This window comes from Dermacentor albipictus, chromosome 10 (assembly GCF_038994185.2).
Source record: "Dermacentor albipictus isolate Rhodes 1998 colony chromosome 10, USDA_Dalb.pri_finalv2, whole genome shotgun sequence".
Lineage (NCBI taxonomy): Eukaryota > Metazoa > Arthropoda > Arachnida > Ixodida > Ixodidae > Dermacentor > Dermacentor albipictus.
Genome location: NC_091830.1, coordinates 88,312,683 through 88,338,220, shown reverse-complemented (window position 1 = coordinate 88,338,220; position 25,538 = coordinate 88,312,683). Strand labels below are relative to the sequence as shown.

Here is a 25,538-nt window from a genome sequence, read left to right as displayed (position 1 = left end):
CGCATTGACAATTATCGTCAATGGTTTCCGCACATTTTTTTTTACTATCTGTGGTTTGAACTGTGCAACCAACCACCTTCGTAATCTTTCTTGAAGTGAGCATTAAAAAATCACAAAAAATCACATTTTTGTTTCACTTACAGGTTTCAAGCACTGCAAAAAAGTACGCATTTAGACTGGTTGGTTCATGATTACGAGCACAAAACAGCGCTAAACAACTGGACGGAGAGAGGGACACAGACCACAGCGCTGACAAACAACCAAGTGTCCTTATTCTTTCAGTCAGCATACATATACTCTACCGCCATCTCAAAGCATAAAGACAAGAGAAACTCAGCATGCACAGGGGAAGTAAACTGCAATCAATGAGCTATTTCCGATGCCTTTCACATTCATAATAGCGGCGAAGCATGTGTAAGCCTCCCCTCCATTTCCCTCCTTCCGAAGGCGATAGCCTTCCTATCTCATTGATTGCAATTTATTGCCCCTGCGCATGCTGAATTTCTGTCGTTCTTGCGCTTTGAGATAGTGGTAGAGTATATATATGCGGACTGAAAGAATAAGGAAACTTCGTTGTTAGTCAGTGCTGTGGTTTGTGTCCCTCTCTTCGTCCTGTTGTTTAGCGCTGTTTTCTGCTTGGTTCGCGCACCTTTCGTTCTTTCACATAATAATTTTTGGTAAGCATTTCTTTCTTTCTTGCCTTATTTATCATCTGAATTCGTCATTACGAACACTTTCTTTGTACAGCAGGCCATAAATATCGAAGCAGAGTTTCGTTTTGCAGCCTACTGGTGGCGCGTCAGGCGGTGATCTCCTGAATATTGGCACGCGGAGCTTCTCCGGAGTTAGAAGGCGAGTTTCCGAAATAACATATCTGAAAGAGTGATTTATTTCTGGCTTTTTTTCAACGCCTGCCCAGTGACGCAAAATCTGGGGGTCACTTCGAGGGCGCCAGTGTCCCAGTAGCTGGTTACAGACCATGGGATTCGGTTATGGTCGCGCGAACTTTCTTTCATCGCATGTCATGCGGAAGAGCGGCAGCATTGCCGGGCGAAAATTGTCCATGCTTCACCAACAACAAATACAAAATGTGTGTTCCACGGTCCTGCGCCACCACAGCACAGGACCACGGCTCCTTTGCCTTGCGGAGCAACTGGGCAGACATTGTGAAAATGCAGGACGCTGTAACAGAAGAACTGTGTTTAGGAGCAGGGAACTGCTCAGTGGTCGTCACGCCATGAGTAGCTCATAGTTTTTTTACTATTTATACTCGATGTTCTTTGAAAGTTTTCCCAAGAGTCGGCTCAAAACCTCAGCAGACGCCGCGGTGGTCCAATGGTTATTGCATTGTGGCTGGTGGGCACGAGGTTCCGGGTTCGATTCTCAACCTCGGCTGCTGCATTTCCGATGGGAACGAAGTGCCAAAAAAAAGACAAATGCTGTGCTTCGCGCTCGTTAAGAGAGACGTGGGTGGGCAACGAGCCGATCCTACGGCGTCTCACGTAACCCACTGAGCAGTTTCGGTTCGTCAACCCCGTGTTCCATTGAATTCGCCAAGATAAAACATGCTATGTGCGTGCAGTTTCACGCGATAATCACTGGAGGGAACTCAATAGCACCAGTGTCCACGGGAGCAGCAGGCGAAGCGTTTAAGCCACCGTGAAATTGACGGTTAATAGACTTGGCTTAGGTTGGTCCTTCTGGCTTCAAACGGCCCCGTTACTTTATAAACTCATGATTTTCAACAAAGTACTGCGTTTTAAATAATTGCATAAGCATTGTCAAGAGTGTCAGACGGTAGGATTCGAACACAGAACCTCTCGCACTTGGAAGCCCAATGTGGAAACCATTACACCACGGACGCATGCATCGGAAAGCGGCACAGAACAACCTCATTAATTCCCCGAGGACAAGTCGGCGCGTTGAGACGTTTGGCGCGTTTCGATTTGGCCAGCTCGACACGCTGAACCGCTGCGACTATGTGTGTTCGCAGAGTCCTCTGCATTCACAAAAGTATAGGTTGCTTTGAAGCTTAAGAAATTGCAGGCAGGTAAAGAATAAGAAACGAAGCCATAACAGCGTTGGAATCCACAAGCACGAAGAGCAGACAACTCCGTGTACCACCCGTCATTCCCGTGCTAATTGAACGATTGCAGCGCCAAAGTTCCCTTTTGTAAGTATTGTAGGAAACTCCATGGTTCTATATCAGTAAGTATGTTTAGTGCAATAAACGCGAAGATAGGGAGTTAACCGAGGGAACCGATTTTTATTAATCATAAGAAGCCAACAAACATTGACACCAAGGACAACATAGGGGAAATTACATGTACTTAATACGTGAATTAAACAAATGATCAATTCATGGAAATGAAAGTGGATGAGAAAAAAAAACAACTTGCCGCAGGTGGGAAACGATCCCACGTCTTCGCATTACACTTGCGATGCTTCCGGAGCATCGCACGCGTAGCGCATCGCACGCGTAACGCGAAGACGTGATATCGTTCCCCACCTGCGGCGAGTTGTGTTTTTCCTCCACTTTCATTTCCATTAATTTATCGTTTCTTTTTTTTCACTTACTAGGTAGAAGTAATTTTCCCCACGTTGTCCTTGGTGTCCATGTTTGTTGGGTTCGTATGATATATTTTTAATGCAAGTACATATAACGAGACAAAGTGGCTGCAGGCAGTGCGTTGATTATGTCATTCGATAGCTGGGGGGCTATTCTGTAAGTGTCCACCTAGTGAACCTGTACATTTCGTCTGGTGCTTAAGTGCTGATTGCCTGGGGGCGCCTGTCTTCTTCTGACGTGTGCCCCAGCACAGCCCACCAGAACTCCAGCAGCAGACAAAATGACCATGTCCACTAGGTGGACACTTGCATAATAGCCCCCCCTACTTACCGCCCCCTGCTGTGTTTTACTCTATCCTCTCCTCTAGACTCACCACTATAATCTCTCTATGTCATTTTACTAGCTTCCCATGCTGCATCTCTGCTGACCACAGTTTATGTGTCAGCATACCGCGCTACACAGTTACAATGCGGTCAGCAGCAATGTCCTTCCAATCCTTTTCCTTTGTTTGTTTTGTTCATTTTAATAAAGAACCACTTAGGCCTACTTCTTACCTGCGCCACTGCAGAGATGGCCGGAAGGCCACCGCTGCCGCCGAAGGCGCCCACCAGCTCGGAAGGCGTGGCAGACTTGGTGATGATGGTGGGGACCATGGACGTCATGGGCCTCTTGCCAGGACCCAACTGGTTAGCCGGCGATGGGTCCAGGTTGAACTGCTTTCCAGGCTTGGCGAAGGCGTCCATGTAATTATTGAGCAGCAGTCCGGACGAGGACTCGAAGCCACTCCCGAACCTGTGTTGTTAATTTAGGTGGAGAAACCAGCGGTGACGAAGCCCGCTTCGCGACTCCATCTCTCTCATACTCGCCAGAATTTCACTTAAAGACAAGAATTAAATTAATCCAGCATTGGAGCAATGAAAGCATATTATCACGTGTGATGTGTAACTGGCCCTATAATATTACGATAATATTATTATGCAGAAAACAAAAGTAATGTTGAATAGCATGGCAAGGGAACACGAATTCATGATCTGCAGTCAATCTCTAGAGTCTGTGCAGAAGTTTGTCTATCTAGGTCAGTTACTCATACGAGACCATGATTTTGAGAGTGAAATTTACAGAAAAAAAATGGGTTTGAGTAAATACGGCGGGCATTACCAAATCCTGATTAAGAACTTATCACTATCTTTGAAAAGAAAAGCGTACAATCATTGCATTCTACTGAAGGTTAACAAAGAAAATCGAGAACAAATTAAGGACCGCGCAAAGAGCGATGGAAATAACATTGCTAGACGTAAACTTAAGAGACAGGAAGTGAGCGGTGTGAATCAGAGAGCAAACAGGCAGGGATAGTCGATATTCTAGTTGACACTGAGAGATAAAAATGAAGCAGCGCAGACCACATAATGCGTAGAGCAGATAACCGATGGACAATAAGAGTTACAGAATGGGCTCCAAGGGAAGTGAAGCGCAATCGAAGACGGCAGAAAATTAGGTGGAGTGAAGAAATTAAAAGTTCATAACTTCAATATCATCGCGAAAAAATATTTCTCATAAATAATTATCTTGTCATGACATTGTCTTCACCTCTCCTTTCCCTATATAATAGCTTGATATATGTATGATTTTTTTTATTTCTCTGAATGAAAACTTCTATTACCTGATGAGTCAACAAGAAATCCAAACTACCTTGTTCGTCCACCATTTGTACACTATGTATTGGTATTGAATGCATAATAGTTTAGCGTTCTTTTTTCTGGTTCCGTTTGCTTGTACGTTTTTTGTTTGTCCTTATTACTTTTTTTTATACAAGATGAAAATTGTGAGCTTCATCTATCGTTATCATGCTTTCAGTGCGAGTATGCAACCTATACCCGCGTGCCTTATTCCACTTCAGTATTGGACCCAGTAATAGCCTTTGGATACGACTCCGAACAGTCCATGGAAATTTGATGTACGCTTCTAATCAAATAAAACTGACTTGGATGAAAAATTAGGAAATTTGCAGGTGTAGGTTTGAATCGGCTAGCACAAGACAGGGGTAATTGTAGATTGCTGGGAGAGGCCTTCGGACTGCAGTGGACAGAAAAATAGGCCTATGATGATTATACTGATGATGATGATGAATATTATGAAGTGCATTCTGAAGGCGTTTAATGAAAAAGGGCGGCTGCTTGGGCTGGTTGGTGAAATTTGCGCTCTGTCCGGTCGCCTTCCTTCCTTCCTTCCTTCCTTGCAACGAATTGCGCACTAAAGCAAGGTTTTTTTTCTTTGTATTAACAAGAAGCATATAAGGAAACGTGATGACAGTATCAGCCTACCATATGAAGGAAACGGAGTCCCGACAATTCTTTTGTTGTCCTGGCAACAGGTAACTGTTTGAGTGTTAGAGGACACAAGCACTATCTGAATTGGATGTAAATATATGAGACTTAGCATTGGATTTCCACTACAAAAAAGGATCACTAATGCGCCATTGTTATACCGTGTGTCCCAGCAAGTGTTAACTGAGCTGCTCAACGAAAAAAAACAGATTTTAAAGGACCTGTGCAAGATACAATTATAAAAGTTGCGGTGTTCGATCGTCAGAGGTGTGACGACTGAACCGAGGTAAATACATATGGTAGCGAAGCTTCCATAGAAGCCTATACGTTGAAAACATGGCGGCTCATTGGCGGTTAGCGGGGCTTAGTGGCGCCATCTGTGTGACGAGGAAACACTTCCGGTGGAACAAGAAAAGGAATGCGACGGCATTCCCGTTAAAAACAAAAGTGGTGTCATTTTTGTTCTGAACGGCGCGAAATTTGTTTTTGTGGCCCGCCTTTGAAGCTGCATTTTCACATGACCGTGCAATTCGTCTTATGGGCATTTCAAGCATTCATGGAACATGTTTCATCGCAGGCCGAAGAAGGAAGCTTTGGACTTCGAGTGGTGGTCGCGCCTTCGGACTCCAGGCATATGGGCCAGCACAGTCGCACGAGGGCAGCGTAAGTAAACAATGTACTGGTGGTCGCAACTTACTTCTGGCTGAGCACGTCGACCAACGATGAAACACACCTTGCAAATACCGCGCCACCAGAATTCATACAAACGTTGACAAGCAAAGCAGCCCACCATGTCAATGGGGTGTGAAGTAGCAAGTGAACTTTACGCGCCCGCCTTCAATAGCCGCATTGCGTTATATTTGATAGCGGCGGCCCCCCTTTTATAGGCGGCTGCTAAAGAGCAGGCATTTATTCTTGATCATAACGTAAAAGAGAGTTGTCCTTTCTTTCCTCGCCATACATGCATATGCATTGATTATGAATTTTATTTTTGTTGAATGAAATCAAACTGTGTCTCTTTCTATGAAAAAAAATGTTGCTTTTTTGTTTCTGAATGCTTGACCCCTCCTCACAAAGCAGCGCTTCAATCGCTGCTCCCCCAGCCACATTTGCTGATGTCCGCGATCAGTGGCTCAGCACCGCTTCGTGCCGGAAGCTTCGCGACACATTTGGATCGACCGTGACCGGACACGGTAAGCCTTAAAATACCATCTTGCGCCGCGTTCCAAATGCGTAAGCATATCTATGCTTGCCCAACCGGAAAAACCGTCCGTCCGTCCGTTCCGCAAGACGATCGCTTTCAAGATGGCGCCCTCAGCAGCGAGCGAATTCACCTTGGCGCTGGCTCCCCCTAAACGCGGGAAGTGTCGAAAACAGAGCGCTCACGGAGCTCTCAGCACGTACCGAACTCTGGCCCTTTCGCAGATCGCTTTCAAGAAACGGGCGTCTCTCTTCAACGTCAGCGCCGAGAACACAGTGCACGAAGCTATCAGCAGTCGGCACTCTCTGTCTGCATCGCAGATTGCGTTCACGATACATGGTATACGCGGCGCATAATGGTTCGACGCGGATGGATAAGGCGTTAAATAGCGATAACGGCTTATAACGATCGAAACGTAATCAGCGCACGTGGCGCCACCACCTGTCGCACTTTGCTTGCGCCATAAATGCTGCTCGCGACGCCGTCCGCACCAGTTTGTGTGTCGCCGCAGTGCTGTCGTTTGTACTGGCCAGGTCAAGTTTCATAACATTGATAATGATACCGCGCTGCGTGGACGTGAGCAAGTGGCACAATGCCTACGCTTAGAGGAGTATCTGTGAGGCTTTTTCAAAATCTTTCTTTAGTGTGTGTGTGCGCGTACGGGGGGGGGGGGGGGGGGGCGTGAACAGGTTGGCTAACGTTAGCTGGCGCACCCTATAACTGCAGCTGAACCGTAGCAGCAGCAATTGTAACGTGTAAGAGGACATGTTTAGGTATTCTAGGTAACATTATAAGTATTCCGAACACGTTTCGTTATGAATTTCGCATTATTCTAGCGTATCTCGCTTTTTCTTGCTGGGAAAGGCCACAGAAGTTTCAAGGTATCTTCATTCGCCTAACGAATTGAACGCAGCGTGTTTAGGGGCAATGTAAGAGACACTGACACAAACGCTGTCACCACACGTGCTGGGTGGTTCGGGCACTTCAAGGTGGTGTCGCGTCCTGCAATCCACTTCTCGGAACGTCATCTGTCACACCAACACTCCGTGGTTCGTCAAAGGGACGCGGATGGTATCGCGTAAGAGTGATGTATAAATGAATTTCTACCGGCAATTTTCTTACCAGTAAATATTTTCGTGCGACTATACGCGGCGTAAAACAAAGAAAAGAAACACCCACACCAATCAACCGCGCGTAAAACAGTTAAGGCTCCGGTCCTACAGCTCCGGTTCTATTGCAACCGAAACTGTCGAACCGCAAAAATGCCCTGACGCTATAACCAATAAGCACACCATTCACAGCAGCCTCGTTGTCTCTGCAAAGTTTGCTTCCCTGGAATACGGGTTGAGATTCAGCAAGGTGGCGCTAGTCTGTCGCTATGTGGTTGTTGTTTTTTCTCTTTCTTTATTTTTTTTAAATGAAGGTTCGTACAGTTCTCATTAACCATTCGCAAAAAGGCAGGACACTTATGCAGCGCTATCAGTTATCAACACACAATCCTAAGACATATGCAACACATAGACGAGCACGTATGAAACGTTCAAAAGCAAAAGCTTTGATTACCATGCGTTAACGCCCAGTTTCACCCGATGTGGCTCAGGACTGCGAACGAGTCGCAAACATCTATCTCCCTCCCGTTTCCGGTGCCTTTTCGCGTTGTTAGGTGAAGAAACTCACATTCCGTTAAGCGCGGACGTGACAGACAGAGCGTCGCCGGTGGGCCCCACGATGGTCAGCTGCGCGCCGCCGAAGTCCTCGTCGGGGGCGTACTTGATGCCGTAATTTTGGGGCGATGCCAGGGGCTTCGCTTTGTCGTAATTTTGCGCAGCGAATCCGATGACATCGGTCACCATGCTGGTCTGCCTCTGTAATACGGAGACAAATCAGCCCTTCTTGGCGCTGTACTGTTCGTGGATAGTCGGTTCGTTCGCGCAGAAAAGTAGTTAGTCGGGACAAAGAAAAGTAGAAAAGTCGGGACAAGTTGGTTGACTAACCTTGAAGAAGCATAGTAAGTGGCCGTAGAGTGTTTTCGAGATGCAGATGAGATTAGATAGATAGATAGATAGATAGATAGATAGATAGATAGATAGATAGATAGATAGATAGATAGATAGATAGATAGATAGATAGATAGATAGATAGATAGATAGATAGATAGATAGATAGATAGATAGATAGATAGATAGATAGATAGATAGATAGATAGATAGATAGATAGATAGATAGATAGATAGATAGATAGATAGATAGATAGATAGATAGATAGATAGATAGATAGATAGATAGATAGATAGATAGATTGATTTAGGTGTGCGTGCGCGCGCACGCACACCTAAATGTTTTGTCGATAGGGACGACAATTAATTCTGTGAATTTACATTTGCCACCGATTCCTTGGAATGTACTCACGACTTTGACGTTTTGGTCGTCTCCAAGCTCCGGCCGCTTTGCCAAGGCAAACTTCAAAGCCTCCACGAAACTGTGAGGAAGAAGGGGAACGCGCGGTACAGCGTCTCAATCGAGATTTGCGCAACACAGCTTCAAATCACATAAAACGAACAGCTTATGTATCAAGCTCAAACGTGTATATATATATATATATATATATATATATATATATATATATATTCACGCGACAGCGTTAAGGGCCCCGGTGTCGCAGAAAATCCGGCGTCAGCGTCACACGTCGGCGCCCAGCGTCCAGTGTCGGACGTCATTTCGGTAAAAAAGCAACTCGAACCACCTATACCCAGGTCTCCCATATGGCGTAAGGAAGTTACTGAAATAATTGAATTTCCCAAGCTAAAATACGTATAAAATCGTAAAGTACGACTTACACACAAGCTACAGACATGATGGCGTCGTATCATAATTTGACTATACGAGAAAACATAATTCTGTTACGCAAAAACTCAAAGGAACCTCTTTTTCAGCGTTTCTACCAACCATCGACCGGCCACGGCGTCCGCCATTTGCGCGCGCCGGCTCGCGAGTATCTTGGAGGCCACGGAGCGGCGCGCTCGGTTCCTTGCAATACCGCCAGATGGCTTCTCGCTTTCGCCGCATCGTGGCCTACGCAAGAGGTCGCGTTTCTACCATAAAGCCCGCCTTCGTTCATAGAGCTCGCGGCCAGCGTTTCCCGCAAACATTACGGTTACATACGCTCTAGTTGCTGGGAAGCGTGAGAAGTCAGGGATCTCTGAATGCTATCGCAGTCCACTCTGAAGAGTGGAACGCGCTCAATTCCGACGCGGCCTATTCAAATACATGTAAAACGCAAAAACGTTTCTCTGAGATAACTCCAGGACCGATTTTAATAAAATTTGTTGCATGTGAGAAGGGAAGGTAAATTCTAGTCTCCGTTGAAACGGAATTTCGGTTTAGAGCCTGAATTTTGTTTCAAAGATATTCAAAATTTGGGAACGTCAAAAAAAGTAGAAGCCCGAAGTTTAAAAGTGATAACTCTGCAACAAGAACAGATGTCGCGGTACTGTAAGCGGCACCCATTAGAGCATGGAAAGAGGACAAATTCGATGCGTCATGTTATATCCTACGTGAATTTGTTACGTATTGAAAAAGGATTCTGCAAAAGCTGTATTTTCATATTTCTAATGTTTTTAGATGCATGTGCAACATCGATTTTTTCCGCTTTAGATGTACTATTAGATGCAATTCACAGAACTCTGATATCATTTTTAATTGCTGAGTTACAGAGTTGTAAACATGATAGTTTCGTTTTCTTAAAATTTTCGACATTTGCGAATTTTTATTAAAAGAATTGACAACCGAAATGAAAAATTCGAAACCAACGGCCGCTAGATTCTAAGTTTTCTTTTAAATGCAACGAACCTCGCCAAATATGGTGCAGTGGTTGCCGAAAAAAACGAATTCTCCGAAACGTCCTCCAAATTTTTCTAACTGCAATGGCTGTGATGCTAATAGCTTCGCCGAACAGTTACTTTCATTTGGCCAGCAGCGGTCTCTCTTGTTATTGCCTCTGCCATTTAGCGCTGTTCCTTCTCCTCAGATGGATTATTACAGAAAACGTTGGGAATGCACAACGAACCACAATGTGACATCGTCTCTAAGGTTGCCAACCGTCCCGAATTAGATGGGACCAGGTTTTGTTCACAACGCCTGAGATCTAGCTCGGTTGCACATTCTTCTCTTTTGTCTTTTGCTGTGTTCTCGTAAACATAAAGGCTGTTTAGTTGTCGTCGCGGTTATATTTGAGTTGTTGGTGTTTGTGTTATCGAGGCAATCAATTACTGCACCTTTCTTTATGTAAATCGCCGACGTGGCATAAGACTAAAAAAATTTTCGTGCCTTTGTTTCACGTAGGAGTGCTCGGCGATTGAAACGCGATACCCTGAGCGCATATATGACAGCCGGTCTCCTTGCGGCCACCTTGGGCGCTGGAGAACTGATGCATTGCAATAAGCGTTGAAAGCTAACGCCGTTACGAGGCATTGTGGCTGAAATTCGCGCCCCAGCAATCAACCGGCGCTCACTGGAGTAGCACGAAAAGCGCCGGCCCTCGTGCGGTGCGAGTACCACGTTTCAACCTCTCAGTGCCACACACAGGGGGCTCCTAGCACTGACAGGGTGGCCAGCCGCCAAACACCTCCGCCAAGCCCCGTCAAAATCCTTCGGGAAGGAACTACGTTGGTTAGCGGCCCATTTCTAAGCACAATTCGGCCGTTATCACTCGATATCTGCGCCTGTATCAGCGTTCCTACGCGCATTCCTTTGAGCACCCGCCTGCCTTTACCCTTTAATGCCAGTAATATTAGGGCGCAGTAAAAGAAGTTCTTTCGGCAATTTTGACTTCATTTATCCCCTCGTAATGGAATGCCGCGAATATTTCGTGCGAACAGAAAACTTCATATGATTTTGCGGGGTAGTTCGGAAATTCACGATATCGAGCACACAGGCCAAACAATGTCTCACACTTATTGGAAGAAAAAGAAGTGAGTCTGAGGCAGTTCCTGCCTTGACTTGCACAGAGCTGTTTATTTTTCGCTAAATATGACCAGATAATTAACGAATTGCCGACACGACGTTTTCTGGGAACCTATGGCTGGTAGAAATAATGAAATCACTTGTCATTTTTGTTTTGCCCTTTGCGGTCGCAAAAAGATTTTTTGGTTTCCCTTCGCACCCGATATAGTCGCCTGCATTGTTGTCGTGTGCGGCTGACGGCCGGTCATTGTCTGGTGCTGTCAGAGCTGACGCTGGCTAGAAGCGCGAGGCGTAGCAAGGTAGGAGGGGGGGGGGGGGGAGAGAAGCATTGCGAACACGCCCACAACGCCCCCCGCACCCCTCCAAAATTTTGTGTACCAAGGATACCCGTCATTGAACGACATGCGACAACACCCGCCTGCCACGCCCCCGCTACTCAGGTCCAGTGTGGCTCCATGCCCACAAAACATTTTCCTGGCTACGCCAGTGGCTACAGGAAGTTGCTTCCCCCGGCCTCTCTTCCTTTCAGGCTGCGGTCATCGCTTATATATCTTCCGGTGCAAGGCGCCCGTGAAGCTCCTACAAATCGTAAAAGGACCTAACGTTCCTTCATTGCCGAAAAAAAAAAAAACAAGGCTGTTTCCAAGTCCCTTGACAGCATGTTGCTACAGCCATTGAGTGGCGCAAATGCTGAATGATGCGAATTCGCCACACACAGGAGCGAAAGCGGTAACGCAAACGTAAATTGCATCCTCAAGCTCACTGCGTACGCGTCGTAATATCTAGGACGTAAACGATCCGAAGAATATTTTGTAAGCATGCCGCTGTACTTCCGCAAAAGTAGGGCGCGCCACGAAGTAACCACCTCGTAGCGGCTGAGTAAGGACGGGCCACCACGTTTACTACGGGAGCCGGCCTGGCCAAGGGCACGGGTGTGTTGGTGGCGCCTGAGGAGCATCTAATATTGTCACGTGGTCGTGACGTTGAAGAACACAGTAGCAATACTGTGAACGACAAAAGTAACTTTTATTGGGCGAACCTGTGCCCACAAGACAGGCTGCACTTATAGCACAACGGTAGCGACGAACACGGTCGGCGATCGTCGAAAACCTGATCAACGGGTCAAGCGCGTCGGCTTTTATACATCAATCGTCGAATCTTTCAGACTAATCGTTGGGACCCTCGTGCCTTCCACAAAGTTCTACGCCATTCGCCTCAGGCGATGAAATCAGATAACATAAGGTTCGGCGACAACAGAAAGCGGATAGAGACATCGATAACTTTCCAGAAACTTCGGATAATGCAGGCGCGTCCCGCGCTGTGCGATAACATTTGTTAGGCGGCGAAGCGTCGTCGCCCGATAAAGATTAGTACACGTGTCAATATGACGATCGCCCATTAACGCGCCGAGCGCGTTCTCTCCGAGATGCCAGTATCAGGTTCGTCGTCACCACTGTTATGGTGAAGCTGCAGTCTACAATCTTGATTAGTGAAATTGTTAATTCGGTAACATGCATGGCGTACAATAATAGTGCCCGACATAACGCGATTCACTTACTGGTGTATCCTGGCAGGAGTCATGGTGGGATATATGTGCTTTATCCCAATCTCCACGTGGGACCTTACGCTGCGATTGAACAAAAATTGTACCACGGGTAAACGTGCGAGCGTAAAAAGCTTACAGTTGCCAGACTAGACAGTTGCTAGATCGTGCTGCACTATGCCTAGCATATGCTTGTCCAGAGAAAGCGGTGATGGTACATTCTACCGCAAAGGTTTAGGCACCGCGCGGCCTGAGAGAACGCAAGATTTCCGAGCAGTACATGCGACTGCATGACCTGTAGAACCATACAACATTGTGTTGGTTCGAGCACACTGGTACTAAACTGCAAATACGCTCCAAGGCTGCGATGGTATTCAGTATTTTCTGATATCCTGCAGTCCGTAAACGTTTGCGGTGGAATTTGCATGCGCCGATTGGGACGTACACTTCCATACATATGCAATGTCAAATCTTGCGTGGCGGTAAAATGGGTACACTAATTCCACATGAATATCGATTAGGTAAGTTATTATTATTATTATTATTATTATTATTATTATTATTATTATTATTATTATTATTATTATTATTATTATTATTATTATTATTATTATTATTCAGAGTCCTCAGCGATTGAAACGCAATACTCAGAGCGCGTGGCTGCCCAGAACTTTTTACGGTGCAGATGGTTGCTGGGAACACCAAGCTGATGCATTTTTTTTCATCACCTGAAAGTGAGATCGCTTGTGATACATTTTCACATTCACTGGGCCCTTCAGCTACTACTCATGCCTCAGCAGGGGCCCTATAAAGTAAAACTATTGCAATCTCTTTTTATTCCACTCTCCTGGTGTCAAATTTACGTAACTGCCGACGCAAGCATCGGGCGGTGACCCACAGCGTTGTCTTAATAGCTCAATCAAACGTTCTCCTCGTTTGTAAGAGGTCACTTTTGTTTGCTTTAAAAACAAACAACAATACCTGCATTGCGCGGTGTTTATCACCTCATTGGCAAGACAAGAGGCGAGGAGAACGCTCAAGTGGAGAGGGTTTCGATGGGGCCGAGCCGGCGAGGTGAGAATAGATAACCGAATGAGGAGGGTGGTGCAATCGTCTGCCATTAGTCAGCTACACCTAACTTTGCTTGCGGCGGCTGGTCGAAAATTCGGGCGGCACGCAACGGAAGGTTAGTAATACCGCTAAAACGAATCCTTAGCAAGGAAGAGCTGACAGAACGAGATCGTAAAGGTGCCGAAAGGGCTCGAAAACGTTATACTGCCATGCAGAAAGTTTTATTGTACGCAAATAAACCCATGCTCTCTGGCAAGCGCGACAAGCCAGTGCCTGATCGGCACTGGCTACTTTTGATTCTTTTCGGAACAGGGCAGTCTCTGGCTATTAGGAACAAAAATCATTGTTGTTCGGCGTATTAATGCATCTGTAATGCGTACGCGTCACTTTGACATGCGGAGTTCTCACGGTTTTGGGGCGTCGCGAGATAGACAGGCGAAGTAGGCGCAGCCCGAAAACTTTCGGCGGGAAGCAGATGGCTAATGGCAAAGAGGCGCCGAATTCTTTTGTTCGGCCTAGCCCTGCATAATCCTTGTGCACATATTATATCAGACAGAGCGTTTCCATGGTTTTGGTGACATTTTCGTGACAGGTGACGTGGGGGGGGGGCACAATCGCCCAATTTTTCGCCCAATCGTGAAGGGCTGATGGCAGAAATGGAATAGAAAAGTTTGCAATAGCTTTACGTTATAGCGTGAAAAAATTTCAGGCCGCCCCGCGCTCAGAGCACTGCCTTTCAATCGCCGAGCGCTGCGCATACAACGCAACGCCCTCCGTACTTTCATTTACAGTTTCCAGAGCAGAGCAGCCGAAATGGAGCGGGAATATACTTCTCGTTAAATAGTCGTTCTATGCAATATCAACGTAGCCACGCGTTATCAGAAGAGGGCCAGTTGAGAGAGAACGGTTGAAGCCCCCAAAAGATTAGCCAACACAATTATTATCTCACGGTGGAGTGCTCGCGGAGATTACTCAATTTGCACACGTTCGCGTGACGACCCTTGCAAATTTCTCGAGGCACACGCAATCGGTTGCAGTGGCGCCTTCCCGCTCTATGCATCAACGATCCCTGCAATGCTGTCAATTGCAAGTTTTCCGACTTCAGTAAATACTCATTCTGGCAGGTCGTCAGCTCGGTCCCTGCAAACATTCATCACGGCACGTCTTCTCGTTCTGTCGTGGCGACGATCTTTTGAAATCGCCTGCAGACCAGTGCTGCGGGATCATGGATCACGACGATCATGGACGATCATCGATGAGCCTTTTAAAAGGACGCTAAACAGCAACAAGCTTTCTTTAGTATTGTTTAATTTTTGCAGCTTTTATTGCATACAGTTAATAATACGTTCCAGTGGCGATTCAGCGGTATATGCGAGAGAAACGCGCTGACATTACGTCGCACCACTTTGAGGTCCCGGAATCGTAATCTAAACCGCGTTCGCCACATTGAAAAGTGTTGTTGAGGAGATCACTCGACACAAGGCTTGCCTCTTAGAGGAGCGAAACGTACCTCCTTGTGGTGGTCCGGAGCAGATTATGTGTGTGTGTGTGTGTGTGTGTGTGTGTGTGTGTGTGTGTGTGTGTGTGTGTGTGTGTGTGTGTGTGTGTGTGTGTGTGTGTGTGTGTGTTCTATCTTTCAATTCCCTACCTCTACCACGTGACCAACTTCGCAAGCTTCACATACGTACCCTTTCTTTCTACTTTGACACTCTCATTTCAGCGCATTACACAAAGACATCAGTCACTTTGGGCTGGTGAAGTGACATCTCAAGACTTCATTTTCACTCATTTGTCAAGAAAGTATTTGCTATTATCGCAGCAATTATAGGCAGGAGTTCTCGTTCTTGAATGTATTGTCTAAATCTCATCCGAGAATAAGGCAATGTTACGTATTTCTTTTTCGTATTCAGCTCGCCTTGGTGCAGGAAAAAGTGTCCAACAGGCATAGGTTACATATTTAGGTTACTTATAATTGACATGTCTTTTTTATCATTACAGAATTAACTATAATGTAGAGGCTGGAAAAATGCAAAACGTCACGGCATGTTTGCGTGTGATGATGTAAGGGACCTTCTAATGGCATCCCCTTTGATTCAAGGTTGCGACAGTAGGTCCCCTATTGCCTGCTTCAGCTATTTTCCTATTACCGTATTGTAATCTATCACTCTGCCATTTTATATCTGCTTCATCTCGTTATGTTACGTATTTGTGTGACAATCGTGCACTGGTCTTTAGCTTTCTTTTTTATTATTGCTTATTTTTGTCACCAATACTCGTGTTACCTCGAACTCTGACCAGCTAATGCTCAGATCGAACCCCTGCGCTTCAGAAATGCAGACGACGTTCCCTGCTATTCTGGCTGGCCAAACATCTTGGAACGCTGTTAGAACAAGAAGCGTGAGAATACCGTAAAGTAGGTTTCGAAGCAAATATTAAATCAAATCAAGAAAAAGAAAGCCGAATATCGTATACTAGAAAATTTAACACAAGGTATAATGCGTAGAAATTTTGTGCAACACGTGCACAGTTGTCTTTGAATGTTTTCTGCAGCAGGCACACGCTTTACCTTGTTGCGAGTATTTGTTCCTGTATTTTTTTTTCCCTGGCAACTAACCCGGACCTCAAAAAAGAAAGCCTTTGTTTTTTTCTTTGTTCTTTGGCCGTCTCCGTATAAATTCGTGGTCTTTCTTGTTTCCATCTTTTGCGTCTATTTTACCGTCCCTAGTTGTTTCTCTCACTTTCTTTTTCACCAGTGCGCGTTGTTTATTGGTACTTCCGCTGACCTTGTACTTGATCTCCAACTTCCTTGTCGTCTTTCTCCCTTGTGTGTCCATGTCTTTGTGGCGCAAATATATGGTCATTATCGCTGCCCATTGTTTTTCATCCATGCTCCGGAGCCCTTCTTCATAACTAACTTTGCTATGCGATTCTCTTACTTCATTGAGACCCAGTCGATGTCACCTTGAACTGCCTGATTCGGAGTTTCGCCGTGACCACCCTATATGAATCGGCCCGTCGCGCTTTCGTTTGCTTGCAACCCCGACATGATATCCGATTTCGATCACATAACGGAGCTTCCAAATGTTAGCGCAGTGAGCATCATTCGTTTCCGAATTCGTCGCCCGATTCGCGTATCTATTGTAGCCCTAAATTGCCCCGTTTCATCATAGGCGGATACCGCTCTCACCTGTCTCTCATTTCATCAACAGCTTTTCTTTGTGGGCATTCGAGTAAACTATTCCTGCGTTTGTGTGCATTTCCAGATATTATATTGCTTTACTTCAGTGTGATGGCGTCTGTAGTCAGGCATCCTGAAGCTAAGGACACTTCACTAAAGCCTACAGCGCCTTGAAATGAAGGGCGGTAGCGCCACTTTGGTTTTCGGCTCTTTATGTTTTAGCTTACCCGTCGGCCTCATCTCATGGTAAGAGAGACCGCTGTCGTATTAACGCGATAGCGTTAACGAGCTCGTGTCGCAGAAAAGCCGGTGTCGTCGGCGTCGGTGTCGGCGTCTGCGGCGTTGACCGTGAGCAATAAATCACGGCAGGCGCTTCATAAATAAAAAGCAACTTCCAAGATTGGCCCGGTGGGAATCGAACCAGGGTCTCCGGAGTGTGAGGCGGAGACGCTACCACTCAGCCACGAGTTCGATGCTTCCAAGCGGTGCAAACGCGCCTCTAGTGAATGCGGTGTTGCCTTCGAAACGAGCCGTGGAAAGTTATAATGCGGTGTATATCGGTAATTATGAACATGTAACGTACAGAAGTCGCAATTACACGAGTTGCGAAGTGAATTTCCGCTGCATTTCTTCTGCGCTTTCCGCACACGCAGAGCCATCTTGCGGCAAACACAGAAGACTCCCTCCTCTCAATGTACGGCGCTGCCCCGACAGGAGGCGCGCCGCGCCCGCATTGGGACCACTGCCAGGCGCGTCGCGGGACTCCCTCTCCCCTGACGACGCTTCGCCGTGCTCCCGGTTTAGATTACTATCTCTCTGCCCGTGCCGATCACGACGTTTGGCTGGCGTAGATCGTTTCCCCTCCGAGACACCGAGTTCTTTGGTTCGTTCCGTTCGCTCAGGCGCACGTTTCGTAGCCGCGCCGAACGCTGCGTTGCTCGACGCTCACCGCGTGATAGGTGGGCGCTAAGTCCGATGCGGGGCGCATCGTAAGTGATCGCTGTGCCGTAGCGCATTGTCTTATACCCCTTGGCGGGTCGACGGGAACGCTGTCGCGTCCCACTCTTGAAGGCGAAGCTTAAGCGTCCTCCAATTTTTACACGAATGTATAATTTACTGATACAGCGTAACGTATTACTCATCTTTGTCTTTGGGTTCGACAACTGACGCTGTGACATGCGCGCGTGTGTGCGCTCGGACAGGTTCCTGCTTCAAACGCTCCCAACAGCCGGCGCTGTAATAGCGTGAAAGCATCGGCTCGACGGTTATGCATAGTGAGGCGGGAACAGCGATAAAGACACGAACACAGATGAAGCCGCATGAAAGACGACACGTTGCGCAACGTGTCTTTTTCAATGTGCCTTCACCTGCGTGCACGTCTTCAGTTCTGCTTCCCGCCTGATGCTGTAATACTTTAACATTTCAACTGCAGTGCCATGCAAGCGGCAAATGCACAGCCGAACCGATGCTCTTTCGCGCCGGCGGTTCTCGCTACCCAAGCTCACTCAACGGGCTCCTCGCTTTGCCTGAAGCTCCCTAATGGAAAGGGTGATCACTGCCGCTTAAAGTAAGTGTCTATATTAGAGAATTTTAGTGCGTCCGGTATTCCGGCAAGCGCGGGCGGTTTGCCGGTTTAGCGGGGGCGTAAATGTGAGCGGCCAGATTGTTGGCGGCAGCTGGTGGTGCAAAGTTCAACCACACTAACACAAAGCTAATTACTATATTCTGCTTAGCTGCTGGCGTGAATTTCGGTAGCGGCGTAATCGTATTCACAGTTACGCTGCTCCCAAAAATTTGGACCATCAGCGAAGCAGGATGTAGCGGATTACTGCAGTTTTAGCTCTGTTTTTGCCTGGTTGAACTCTACGCCACCAGGCGGCTGCACCACTCTGGCCGCTCACGTTTACGCCCCCGCAAAACCGGCAATCCGCCCAAACCGCCCCGCTTGCCGGAATAGCGGACAGGCTAAAAGTCTCTATTGGCGTGCCGTTTTCGCCACGTCTCAAGGCAGCATCCTCGGCCTCCCGTCGGATATGCCCGCAGTGCGGCAAGGCGACCCAAAAAGCAGGCGGGCACGCGAGACAGAATGACGAAACTCACGCCACGTTTATCTGGTGGACGGCCACGGCTAGCACAACGCCGGCGCCCGGAATGGGAGCCGAGTGTATGTACTGGCTGCACCCGATCCTGGAAGACAGCGGATCCTGCAAGACGGGTTGGTATCGCGACAAGTCGCTTTTCCTGAGGGACCCACCTGCGGAGAGAGTGCGAAGATGGAGCGAGAAATGTCGCCCGCGAACGGCGTACTGTCGGTGCGGATACTTCTCGCGGGCAACCCGTCGCAGGATGAAAACAACTCCGGATTATGATCACGAAATGAAGATACCCTTCCTAACCACTGCGTGGCGCCGGCTGACCTTGTACGACGTTTCCAAATTGCATCTCCGTCTTCTCGCGGCCCACCTGTTCGTGTCCGCGACTATACTGTGTTTGAATTAAGGCACTCCGGACCTCATCTTAAACTAGCTGCCCGGAAACATTTGTATCTTGCGAAATACTCAAACCCGCCGAACGAACTCCGGCTGATTCAATAGCCTGCTACGCTGCTACATCGGCCAGCGCAGTGAGTAGCAGCACAGCAGGCAATCGAACGAGCCGGGGCGACTGCCAGAACATCGCGACGTCCTACCGTGGATGTGCGCCCTGATTAGATAACTCTACATTTCGCATCGCCGGCTCGGCCAGATAACACGTGAAATCTTTGAAGCGTATCGCACGGAAAAAAACAAGAAAATTCTCTCTGCGTCAGCCAGCCATCCACACTGATGCGAACAATGTTGCCCTGGGTTCCGTACTGGTGCAGTGGCAAGGTGGCTCCGAAAAACTAATCGCCCACGCCAGCCGAACTCTCTCTAGTGCGGGGGAAAACTACTCGACTACCGTGAAGGAATGCCTCGCCGCGGTGCGGGCAGTTATCAAATTTCGCTCGTAGTTGTACGGCCGTTTATTCAATGTTGTCAACGCCCATCATTTTCTTTGTTGGCTAACTTAAATACTCATCTGGCCGTCTGGCACTCTGGAGTCTCGGGCTTCAGGAGTTCGACATGACCACAATTTACAAATCACGGAAGAGGCACATCGATGCCGACTGCCTATCGCTGTCACCCGTCGATTCCGCAGGTACCGATGACGTGGACGTGGACGCTATATTTTTCGGCGTCGTCGACGCCGTCACAATTTGACAGGAGCAGCGCCACGACCCAGACCTATAGGCCGAAGTAAAGACGTTCCGCGACTCTATGCAAGGGGACTGCACTCGTTTTGTCCGCAGAACGATGTCCTCTGTAGGAACTTTTCTACCAGTGGCAGCACGTACTCGCTTGCCGTACGGGCACCACTTCAAAAAGAAACACTAAACGCATGCCACGGTGAAACCACCGCAGGTCACCTATAGGCTACGCGAGAAGATCGAACCGACTCCAACGCAACTACTACTACACAAAGCCACCCGCTGCTGCGAAACATCACGTGCAAACATGTGCCCACTGCTAAAGACGTAAAGCACCTCGGCGCAAGCGTGCAGGTCTCTTACATCCAGCCCAGGTACCAGGCCAGCCATTCGCCCAAGTTGGAATGGACTTCCTGGGCCCAACTTCTAGAGCAGGCAACAGATGGATCATTGTGGCCACCAATTACCTGACGCTCTACGAGGAAACGAAAGCTACACAGCGGGGCACGCCAGCCGAAGCAGCTCACTTTCTTCAACGAAAACGTCGTCCTTAGGCACGGCGCCCCAAAAGTAGTCATCCCAAACAGGGGAACTGCCTTCACTGCCGAACTCCTTGACTACGTTCTCAGACTCGGTGGTAGAAGCCACCGGGAGATAACCGCATCTCTCTCCAGTCCAACGGACGGTTAGTCGTACCTACCGACGTTCAATTTACTCAGTGCGCTGAATAAGCCAAACAGCTTGCCCGCGTACTTATCTGCCTTCAGCGAGACTAAGATGCAAAACGATACGATCTTCGACACAGAATCTGGATACCCATATGCTGTCGTGGCCTTTCCGAAAATCTCCTAAGACGGTACTTTGGGCCGTACAGAGGTATCCGCCGCCTGAGCGACGTGCATGAATTACGAGGCCGTTCCTGACACTGACAACAGCTCCAGTCGCCGCAAGCCCTTACCCTAAGTGGTGAATGGGGTAAGGATGAAGCCGTGCCTGCCGAACTAACTTTCGTTTGTTTCTTCTCTCTTTGTCTTTTCTTTTTTTGCCTGCGCTACTCTGTGCCGTTGTACACCGCCCTCATGCACTCAAATTGCACTTCGAGACGATGCCTACAGTTCGGAGGCACGCAGATGCCGCGCCTGTTCTCCGACGAAGAAGAGAACAATGTGAGTATGCACGAGCGGGTTTATCAAGGCGTAATGAATAAGTCGCGGTTGCGCTCAGCATTAAAAAGGCGACCTGCCGCTGTGCCTCCTGAATAGTGCTCTACGACCCCTGTTTTTTTTTAGAGCGCAGCTCTTTGGCGTCCGTTCCTGGGTTTCGCGTCGTCGTCGGCGTTGTCGTCGGCCTCGTAACCAGCTCCGCCCCCCTTTCATCCCCCCAGCGCTAGCAGCGGCCGACTGATACCGCTGCATGCCGCTGACGCCACTAGAGAGTCAAGATAACGTGACTGCATAGAACACCGTCGCCGCCATGCAGAAAGAGGAGGAAAGGATCCCCCCCCCCCTGTTCTTGTGTGGCGGATAGGGTGCTCTTCAGTTGCCGACGCGCCGGTTATTTCACGTAGGCCCCGGTACGTCGTCGAATATGTGACCACCTTCCCACGGCTAGACCTGGTTCTTAGCGCTGCGGAAGCGAGGGTATCATATTGTTTGTGTCGGCATCGGCGGCGTTGTCCCTGAAACCAACTCCGCAGCTGGGGTTGACTCACTATCGGCGTCAGCGGCATCAGTCAGTCGCTGCTATCTCTTCCCTCCTCCCTTTATCGTGTTGTCCGCTTGCTGCGCGCGCTCTTCTGCCCCCATCGTTTGCCGCTGGGTGTACACGCCGCCCCCCTCCCCCCTCTTCCTGCGAGTCTCCGGTTGTCAAAGCGCCGGCTCGAACTTAATTCCTTTCTTCGCTCCTCCTCCAATGCAACCCCTGTGCGGCGGCAATCAGAGAGCCAGATCGGTGGCGGCGGATCTGTATATGTGCACCGCCCGAGCCGAAATTGCCGCTGCCGTTCGCCCTGTGCGGTGGCAATCAGAGAGCCGGATCGGTGGCGGCGGATCTGTATATGTGCACCGCCCGAGCCGAAATTGCCGCTGCCGTTCGCCACTGCGAAATTATCTGCCAGTTCTTTCTGAGCCATGAGCGAGACGACCGATGGAAGAGACACTTGTATAGATCTCGTCTTTGAGAATCAAGCATTGGTGTAGCAAGTCGAACATATATCAGTCTATTTCTCCGACCACAAAGCTTCCTTCATGACTGTCAAGAACTGTTAGTGGAGTCTTTGTTAAAGGAATACGTGTGAAAAATAAAAAAATTCTGTGATAGCGCATACATGTGTTGCTCGATTTCTTTGCCTCAATCTATCGAAAAGGTGAAACAGCTTATTTGCTGCGCTCAAATTTCGCATTAGGAAGTAACGTAATCGTCGGTAATTTTTTTGACGTTGCGACGATATTAAAATGCTCCAATAATTTTGGTAAAATTTTTAAACTACTACCTTCCTCCCAAATATGAAGTATAAGGAACACACTCAAACGTATTGATTTCATTTATTTACAATACTGCCAGTCTCATTTCATACGATTGCATGATTTATACGGTGAAGCATCAGGTTTATATACATGTCTGTGCAATAACCGTTTCCACATATTGCACGTATAGATGGTAAAAATACGAAGCAGCACTTCCTGTACAGTTCCGGCTCGGATATAACACGAATACTCACTGAGATCTGGTCACTAGACAGACACATATATCGTACACATGCTAGGGAAAATGTTGACACTTTCTGTGAAACTGCAGTATAATATTTACCGATGTTACAAGCGAATAAACAAGTACATAAAAACAACAGGTTTACCTATAGTAAACGTAAGTTGTAATTGGAATGAAAAAGGATGAAAAACTATTATTTCACATTACCCATAGAAATAAGACATCTATAGTACGTCAGCCACCATTATACGGACGGCGTGAATGTGCTGAATCCTGTCTATATAAGTACACTACCGGCGTCCGCAATGTTCTTTTCGATCTCGTCGGCGAGCTCCCCTTGGTAAAGGTACTCCGGGCCGCGTTCGGCCAGCTTCGCCAGCAGCTCGGCGAGTTGCGCCTGCACGAGATTGTCCCCCTGGCGCAACAAAGCGCCAGTGGTGCTGTTGGAGAATCGCTTCCTGCATCAAAAAAGAAAAAAAAAAAGAGACCACGCTGTTCCAACTAAGGATCGTTATGTTTTTAACGGGGAGATTTCTCTCTCTCTCCCTTTTTTTGATGTGCAGAAACCATCCACGATTATTGTCTACGTAAGCGAATATCCGAGCGCTTCTATTCGCTCTACGTAAAAAGGAGCGATGCCCTAGAAGGCGGGTATTTGTTGCAGTGAGGATACATAGATAGCGTTTGTTGTTTCCCTGCGTACTTCCGCGAAGAACAGAGCCGCGAATACACGCAGTTGTAGGGGTAGTACAGGTAGGAAGGAAACTCAGGAGAGGCCCTGACGGCACTCTTTTTGAAGCTAAAGTGAAGCCGGAAGTTAGAGTTGCTCATGGCGTTGCTCCGCCTATCGGACCAGCTCTTCTCTCTTGTTTACGTTTCTCGCGAAACAACGCCGCGCTGCGCGCAACCGGGCTGCTCGGACTCACGCGCTCCGCAGCAACACTAAACACTCGTTAGCACGTTAGCATGATTCCGCCAAAGAGGGCGAAATTTCCCGCGGATATTCCTTCGTCCGTAGCCATTACCGTGGCGCGGTGCATTGCGTACAGCGTTGCATGCCCGTTCATATCACGAACTTTAGTTCCTCCTGTCCCACCTGGCCACAGCAACATTCGGTAGAGCACGGTCCAGATAACGCAGCGCAACAAAACACGGAGAGCAATGCGAACCTGCTCGCACCGCGCCTTTGCCACGGTACGAAACCTACGGAGCAACACGTGTGAGCGCACAGAACAATAACAAAGCCGCCGTTGTGGCCCGAAAGGCGGGGCCACAGCAGCAAAGAAATAAAAAAAAAACATCAAAACAAAGGAGAAACTACTACGTCATGTCCTCTACACTTTTCTCCTAGCGCGCGGAAGGGGTAGGGCCTCTCCTCAGTTTCCTTCCTCCATGTGGTCTATAGACCAGAATACGCTAGCCTCGCGCCCAGACTATTTGAACGCATACTCTCGCACCCGGATTGCCCGGTCGACCAGCGCGATTTTGTTCTGGGCTGCCAAAGTGTGTTCGCCGGCGACCAGCAGACATGGCTAGCGCTAGCTCTAGGACTCCAAAGTGCGGAAATGTGCCCGTTCACGCGGATCCTAAGTACAAGAAGTCATCTGGGCATCGTTGCGTCGTGTTTGGATGCCAAAATAACCAGCGGAAAAGGAGCAGGTTGCTTAGCGCTGTTTGCGAAGTGCACAATACACGTAGGGAATCGTGCCGGTGCGGTGTTTTCAGCCTGCACCAATTTCCATCCGCAACGAAGAATGACAAGCTGCGCCACCGGTGGATAGCTGCATTGAATAGGAAGAACTACCAACCCAGTGAAAATGCACGAGTGAGTATTCGATCTGTGTATATTTTGGTGCCACGTTCAACTTTGCGCCCTACGAAAGTAATATGTGTAACACGCAGGTTTGCTCTGAGCACTTTCGGGAAAAGCCCACAGAGCAGAATCCCGCGCCGGTGCTTTGCCTTGGCTATAACAAGAAGGCAAGCCTTTTCGTGTTTTTATTCAGGCAGAGCTCCCGACGGTTAAGCGGTACAGTTGAGTTTGCGGTTAGCGATACTCTCAGCTGGTGCACGGCATGACCATTAAGCGTGAACGACAAGTTGTAGGCGATAGTATGTTGCCCTGCTGGTGAGCGTTATTGCTAATGAAAGTAAACCGAAGTCTGCTCGTCACGTAGCATGCGTCCACAAAAACGTAAACGACGACTGCTCGTCGATGAAGGCGTTCTTGCAGCGCGCCTGTCTTTACGAGCAGGTGTTGCAGGTGTCATTCGTAACGAATTCACTTGAGCCTCCTGAGCTCTAAACTGCGTGCGGGCTGTTATGCAGGGCAAAGCGCAAAATTTTTCCGTTCATAAGGTGAGGAAAATAAGGTGCTTAATTATTGTTGTATATTGTACCAAAATTTTGCTCGTTTTCACCAGTTTTTTTTTTCTTTTTTTACTGTTTTCTTTTCTAAGGGAGCGCTAACAATCCGATATGGCCTCGCACAAGGGAAACAGGTCTGAAACCAGGTAGCTGCAGTTGGGGGGGCTAATTTTTTGGTATGCAGGTGCGGTTGTTGTCTTGTACCAAAGGCTTCCCTGATGATGCAGCTTTAAGTAGGGGTGGTAATTTTATGTGCCCTGTCATGGTTTGTGCAACTGTACAACACCTGCATCCGTCATGCTCGCCCTGTTATACGGGCTTTGACTGCACATGTAGTTGAACATTATAACTACTGTAGTTCCTCATTTTCCAATGAGTGCAGGTT

General features: G+C 48.0%; 1 protein-coding gene across 3 annotated transcripts in view; it reads right to left on the bottom strand.

The window, feature by feature from the left end:
* LOC135910222 (scoloptoxin SSD14-like) overlaps positions 1-25,538 on the bottom strand; it is a 63,599-nt gene that overhangs the window by 16,690 nt on the left and 21,371 nt on the right. For 2 of the 3 annotated variants that reach the window (XM_065442276.1, XM_065442278.1), the window contains 6 exons: positions 23,081-23,244; positions 18,949-19,102; positions 12,615-12,683; positions 8,504-8,573; positions 7,772-7,959; positions 3,124-3,361 (listed from right to left, as the gene is read on the bottom strand). In XM_065442276.1, coding sequence (XP_065298348.1) covers positions 3,124-3,361; positions 7,772-7,959; positions 8,504-8,573; positions 12,615-12,683; positions 18,949-19,102; positions 23,081-23,244 — 883 coding nt within the window. The remainder of the gene's footprint in view (positions 1-3,123; positions 3,362-7,771; positions 7,960-8,503; positions 8,574-12,614; positions 12,684-18,948; positions 19,103-23,080; positions 23,245-25,538) is intronic. The other variant, XM_065442277.1, reaches the window with a different exon arrangement.